We start from the raw sequence: 6493 nt of genomic DNA on the forward strand, positions 1-6493 counted from the left end.
CGTTATGCAAATCTTCCCACATAGTGAGGTAGGTATGTGGGGGCGTGTTAGAACGAGACGTTTTAGGTAGGTGTGGCTGGCTCTTAACTTTTATAAAGAATATCTCTTTGGAACACTCCAAAGAGAAAGGAAAAATTGAAATCGCATCATATGACCCATTTAAATCAATTTTGGATCATATTCAGGAAGTAAGACAACAATAAGTTTGTGTACAGTTGCTATATACATCCGCTACATTTTTCTGTCTTGTTGTGGTCTGGTTGTTTTTTTTTTACATCGACAAGTGACAGAATGTTTACCAAAAAAATCACTATTGCAAAGACACAGACCAGAATACTTGTATGTCTAGCTTGTTAGCAACACAATTTTTGTTTGTAATTTGTTTTTGTAATGTAAATTCGAATTACATGAATATAAGGTACACTCTAAAAAATGCTGGGTTAAAAAGGGACAACCCCAGCTATTGGGTTGTTTTGACCCAGCAGTTGGGTAACCCAACTGCTGGGTCAAAACAACCCAATAGCTGGGGTTGTCCCTTTTTAACCCAGCATTTTTTAGAGTGTTTTAGAGTTTTTTTTAGTGTCTCTGAAACGGTCAACTCAACTCTGCGCTCGTAAATTTATTATACACTTAATATGCAATGCATATAACGTACAATAATCATGATATTTATTTATTTTTGACATAAAAGGTCAAATGAAAACGCTTTTGTCGCCAGGACAAAAGAGGGCGCCAGCACGCCGAGTCAAGCAGGAAGACGTGTTTTTAATTCTACAGCAGAGATGTTCTGGATTAAGAAGTCCCTTCAGTTCTGTTTTAAACCAGGAGAGCGGTATTATTTTTAATTCGTCTTTAAACTCATCAGCTATTTGTTTTATAACTCCGGTTTAGCGTTTTATTTTCTTCAGCACGGCAACGTCTTACGTTTTTAGTCGTTTAAATGAATTAAACCCCGTGGGAAATACGTAACTTAAAGGTTTGTATTTTTTTGTTAAATGAGTTTCATACAGTTTAAGTACTAGTTTTAATGTGTTACTCTCTAAAAAACAAAATTCTCAAATACTCTTGATTCTCTCAAATGCTGTGAACTTCCTTTCTGACAGTTCTATAACATTTTCAGACATCGAATTGATTTCAGGTATTAGTTTAGTCAGCCATAAACCACATTTTTGGGGGGATTTCTGCCTGTAATCACAAGGATCCAGGTGCATACAAATGCAATTCAATCCAACAACTTTCATCCCTGTTATGAGATGTATAACATCAATAAACATTTACCACCCCATTTTACCTTATGAAGTTAATATGCTTTTAGTTGCATACATATTTTAATACATTGTTATTCTGTAACATGTTACTTTCAGAGAACACATATTCAAAATAACTATGTAAGGACCATCACTTTTCCTCAGTCTAAAAAAACATTTATGAAATATTCCTGCTTTAAATAATGCCAAGTGCCAGAAAGGGTTAATGCAGGGTCTTCAAACTGGGGGCCACAAGAGTGTGCAGGGGTCTGTGGAAAAATGTAAAAATAAATAAACAATTAAGATACAATTAAATATTTAGAATAAAATAATTAAATAATCCATCTATCATCATCATCCATCCACCATCATTACTATAGTGAGTAGAAAAATGTAATGACGTGTGTGTGTGTTTTTTCCACATTAAAATTAGCTGAAAATGTATAGGTGCTTTTACATTTTAGAATGATTTGCAGCAGGATGATCATATTTGGGGGTCTGTGTCACACAAAAGATTGAGAACCAGTTAAAGATGTGTTTTGATCTGATATTTCTCTGAAATGCTGTGCAGTGCCCTGTGTGTCACAATGCCGGTCCAGTGCAGTAACTGCGTCCAGAGACGTGCTGTGCTCAAACGGCCCAAGACCGGACACTCTCTCTGTAAGGACTGCTTCTTCTGGGCGTTCGAGGAGGAGATCCATCAAACCATCGTGTCCGCCGGACTCTTTAACCGTGGAGAGACCGTGGCCATCGGTGCCTCGGGCGGAAAGGACTCTACCGTCCTGGCCCATGTGATGAAGGTCCTGAACGAGCGCTACGGTTACGGCCTGAGCCTTCTGCTGCTTTCGGTGGATGAGGGCATCACAGGCTACAGAGATGATTCGCTGGAGACGGTGAAGAGGAACCAGCAGCAGTATGAGCTGCCGCTGAAGATCGTGTCTTATGAAGAGCTGTACGGCTGGACCATGGACGCCATCGTGAAGCAGGTGGGATTGAAGAATAACTGCACTTTCTGCGGTGTGTTTCGCAGGCAGGCGCTGGACCGAGGAGCCATGATGCTGAAAGTGGACAAGATATGCACAGGCAAGTGATCAGTGTCTTTCACTGCCTTTACCAGTTTGATCAAGCATGTCTGTGTGAGATTTTAAACATTCTGCAAGACAAATCATGTGTTTCGGTGTTAATAAATCGCATTGTCCCATCTCAACCTTAAAGGGTTATTTCACCCAAAAAATAAAAATTCTGTCATTAATTACTCACCCTCGTGTTGTTCGAAACCCGTAAGACCGTCGTTCATCTTCGGAACACAATTTAAGATATTTTTGATGAAATCTGAGGGCTCTCTGAGCCTCCCATAGACAGCAAGGTAACTACCACGTTCAAGGTCCAGAAAAGTAGTCCGTGTGACATCAGTGGTTCAACTGTAAAGTTACGAAGCAAAGAAAACAAAAATAACGACTTTATTCCACATTTTCATCTCTACTGCGTCACTTTTCTGGACCTTGAACGTGGTAGTTACCTTGCTGTCTATGGGAGGCTCAGAGAGCCCTCAGATTTCATCAAAAATATCTTAAATTGTGTTCAGAAGATGAACGAAGGTCTTGCGGGTTTGGAACGACATGAGGGTGAGTAATTAATGACAGAATTTTTATTTTTGGGTGAACTAACCCTTTGTCTGCTGTACACCTTGTCACACAGCAGCTTTTAGGCATGGTTCTGTTTTTTGTTATAAGTCAGAAACAACAAGGCGGCGGCTTCCCACAATACAAAGTCAATGGAGAGGGTTGGAATGTTTTCCCCCACGGTGGGCGTGGCCTAAATGCACTCCGTCTCTATGGATTAAACCCTGAGCTGTCTGAGAAGCAGAGATCCTCACTTTGATGAGAAATGAAGTGGGACAGGATTCGTGCGAGGGATCCGCTGTGGGCGAGATCGTTCAGGGCTCCCGGACAGTCGGGGATCAGCAGCGCCTGATAGCGGGCACCTGAAACATCACACATATCCTGATGTAAGAAATGCACTTATACACTCAGACTCAAGATAGCAGAGAGATGTCAGACCATCGATAGACTCCAGCTTGGCCGGGTTGGCGTAGGGTTTGACGCTGAACTCTTGCACCCAGCGGGCTGTGCTGTCATCCACACCGGCAAAGTCGATGGGCTTCCCCTGTGAGACAAAAAAAAAAAGAGAGACAGATGTGATGCATGCAGCCCATTGCGTGTCGTATATGGATGAATAAACACTGATTTGTAGATGCTGCAGTGTGTGTTTCCTCACGCCAGGTGTCGCTGTCTGCAGGTTAAACACTGAACTGCACAAATGAAAACACTGATGGAAAGATCGTGCTGAAACTCCTGCAGGAAAACAGAACCCAGTTTAATGCGTTACATTCACAAGAAACAGAAAACACTAACAAAAGAGTATCATTGTTCAAAGTTTCATTTAAAAATAGATTAAAGTGCAATGTTATTACCATCTGATCATCCATTTGGATCCTGGAACTTTTTAAGAATTTTATTTTTATTTTGAATAAATACAGTTCAAAAGACTAATGAGACCTTTCACGAACCCCCCCCCCCAAGAAAAAAAAAAACAAACAAGACAAATATAAAAGCTGCATTGAAAATTTATTAACACTAAATTAATTTGAATATATTATGAACTTTAGATTAAAATGTATTAGATAAAATGTATACATTGCCTATATTTTAAAAAAGTTTTTAAAACAATGTTACATAATTAACTTAATTAGGCATAATACATATCCATTTTCAAGACCACAAACATTAAATAACATTTCAAAACTTATAAAGTTCTTATTTCATAGAATATATTTTTTCGAAAAAAGAAAATATAATATACAATTAGAAAATGTTCATATTTATATATATATATATATATATAGCAATGTGGTTTTGTAAAATCTTCATTTTGTTCGATTTTTGGTGAATTATATTAAATAAAAAATAAGAAATATTAACAAACAGGTTGGGTCAGTTTGAGTCAAAAACATCATCACAATTATTCATTACACTAATAATATATGGAACCTACCACAATTTAGAAACAATTCACTGATAATAAAATTGGGACTTCAATTATATTTTGACCACCCACTCAAATAGAAACTGTCCATGTTCCATTTCAGAAATCCATTACCTTCCTGTAAATATTCATGTGCATTTGAGTCTTACCTGCAGATGCAGCACTGGCCACAATCAGACATGTAGGTTTAGATGTCATTATAGATGCTTTAGATCACCAAATTGACTGGTTTTCGATGTTTATAGAGACTGAGCATTAACAAACGATAATGACAATACTAACGTCAACAATAACCTACTAAATACACGTACTGAAATGTAATAAATTAATTGAATTTACGATAAAACAGAACTGAGATCATTTGATCAGCTGCTTGTTTTCATGGTCCGTCGGTTGTAAAGTTCCGGGTAAAACCGCAAGTTCCGCTGTTTAAGTAGTTCCTATATGCACATTTTATATCATAATTATTTTACTAACGACCTTTTTTCAGGAAATCTACAGACACAGCGAATACTTTGAATGTTACTTCCACCTGATGAAAATAGATTAATGTTAATGTTTTATTATTAGAACAAATGTTACACTCAAAGCATGTAAAAATTCATGTCTGTCATTTTATGATTAAAGATTACAACCCATATTAATGTTGAAAGGGTGCTAATAATTATCTAATGTTTAGTAATAAATGCCAGACAAATTCTGTATGTCTTTGAAGGCATTTGTGAGAGTATAACTGACAGAAATAAAATAAAACAATTTCACTGATTTATTTGTACTGAAAAAAGTTTGAACACACTGCTTCTAAAAACTTTTGCTTAAAACAAAACAATTTAAGTTCCATTTCCAGAACGACTGTCCTGCAGCCAAGACATATTGAGCGGTCATCCTGCGTTATTGTGACACATTCATGAAACCAAACAGTAACAGACAGTAATGCAGACAGCAGGAAGGCTTTTTTGGTGTTGGTGTGAATAAGTATCTTCTTTCTCAGTATATTTCTTCTTTCAAACTTTGATACAAGCAGCAGGTAAAAATCATCCCCACAATCTGGAACAGACAGAGAAGACCGAAGGTTAGAACCTATGAAATGGCAACAAATACAAATAGGAGTGAATATATTTGCTGGAGTTATATCAGAGTTGCTCACCTGAATGAATGCAATCCCAAGACCCACTGAGCCCAAAATAATCAGATGCTGAAGTATAAACTCCTCTAGTTTGGATATGCAGCCTCCCTGAAAAAGAAAAAATCTTAACAATGTCTCAAAATGTTCAGATTTCCAAACATACCAAAGTATGCAATTAAAAGATCTCAAAATGAATGCAAACATTTCTCATCAAATTCTTCCAAAGCCAAATTATCTGAGATATTTGCCTTGAAACACAAAGGAGAAAGATCTGAGACAAAGTTGTTACTATAATAAGTGCATAAGCTATAAAAGTGCAATGCAATTGTGCGTTCAGTCATCTGAACATACCTCCACTTTGTAGATGTTGGATGGGTGGTCTCTGACTCCACAGCCCTGTGTGGGGGTCTTACAGCAGCTGTCGGGCACCAGGCGTCTGTCGGCAAAGGTATGCATCCAGGCCCCTTCCCTCCAGTCCGCCGAGCTGTTACTGCCACAACACTTCAGCTGCACCATAAAACAGATGGAGCGCGGGAACAAGAAAAGAGTTCATTCTTGTGACGGGGTGGATTGGTTTCCCATGGGCTAGTGGTGTCTGATGGTATGACGCATAAACTCACATGCTCACAGACTGGGAAAGTGTGTTCAAAAGCCTTCTTTGTTATGATATTGTAATACTTTAAACGTCAAAGCTGTTGAAAAACTGAAACATGCACACATGATTATAGGTTGAAACTAGATTGTGGGCTTGACAAAGTCTTGTCTTAAATGTTAGAAGTAGCTTGAAAGTGTTAAATGTTTCTAAGGTGTTCTAGACAGCTGTCAAGTAGTTGCTAAGTGGGTGTTCTGTGTTGTTATGCCCATGCTAAACAGTTGCTATGGTGTTCTGGGTGGTTGCTAGGCACTTGTTAGGGTATTTAGGCTAGACAGAATGATAGAAAGGTAGACAGACAGACACTGCTGGATAAATTACTTGGAAATTGTAGCCCATTACTGAATCCAAATTGCATGACACAAATTGTAGTTAGAAATGTAATCCATTAGCTTACACATTTTAGGCAATATAATCAGACTA

The 6493-nt window shown here is 38.0% G+C and overlaps 2 protein-coding genes across 2 annotated transcripts; both read right to left on the reverse strand.

Moving 5' to 3' along the window:
• Positions 1-3079: 3079 nt before the first annotated feature.
• On the reverse strand, positions 3080-4821 carry LOC107552138 (Parkinson disease 7 domain-containing protein 1-like). The gene is made up of 4 exons (XM_016233969.1): positions 4442-4821; positions 3525-3601; positions 3308-3413; positions 3080-3231 (listed from the first exon to the last, which is right to left on the reverse strand). Exons 1-4 carry the CDS (start codon positions 4488-4490, stop codon positions 3080-3082), a joined length of 384 nt encoding a protein of 127 aa, XP_016089455.1. The 5' UTR covers positions 4491-4821.
• Positions 4822-5223: 402 nt separating this feature from the next.
• Positions 5224-6409, reverse strand: LOC107552140 (CD151 antigen-like). Its single transcript, XM_016233970.1, has 4 exons — positions 6392-6409; positions 5770-5925; positions 5440-5526; positions 5224-5339 (listed from the first exon to the last, which is right to left on the reverse strand). The coding sequence occupies exons 1-4, from the start codon at positions 6407-6409 to the stop codon at positions 5280-5282; spliced, it is 321 nt and encodes a 106-aa protein (XP_016089456.1). The 3' UTR covers positions 5224-5279.
• Between the last annotated feature and the right edge of the window lie 84 nt (positions 6410-6493).

The sequence above is a fragment of the Sinocyclocheilus grahami genome, unplaced genomic scaffold (assembly GCF_001515645.1).
Source record: "Sinocyclocheilus grahami isolate Dianchi unplaced genomic scaffold, SAMN03320097.WGS_v1.1 scaffold442.1, whole genome shotgun sequence".
In the NCBI taxonomy this organism is placed as follows: Eukaryota; Metazoa; Chordata; class Actinopteri; order Cypriniformes; family Cyprinidae; genus Sinocyclocheilus; species Sinocyclocheilus grahami.

Coding starts and splice junctions, on each gene's coding strand:
- LOC107552138 (XM_016233969.1), bottom strand. CDS start 4,490: ATGACATCTAAACCTACATGTCTGATTGTGGCCAGTGCTGCATCTGCA. Junction 3,602..4,441: donor GGCCAGTGCTGCATCTGCAG/GTAAGACTCAAA, acceptor GTTTTCCTGCAG/GAGTTTCAGCACGATCTTTC. Junction 3,232..3,307: donor CAAGCTGGAGTCTATCGATG/GTCTGACATCTC, acceptor GTGATGTTTCAG/GTGCCCGCTATCAGGCGCTG.
- LOC107552140 (XM_016233970.1), bottom strand. Junction 5,527..5,769: donor CCAACATCTACAAAGTGGAG/GTATGTTCAGAT, acceptor TTTCTTTTTCAG/GGAGGCTGCATATCCAAACT. Junction 5,340..5,439: donor TTGGGATTGCATTCATTCAG/GTGAGCAACTCT, acceptor TGTCTGTTCCAG/ATTGTGGGGATGATTTTTAC.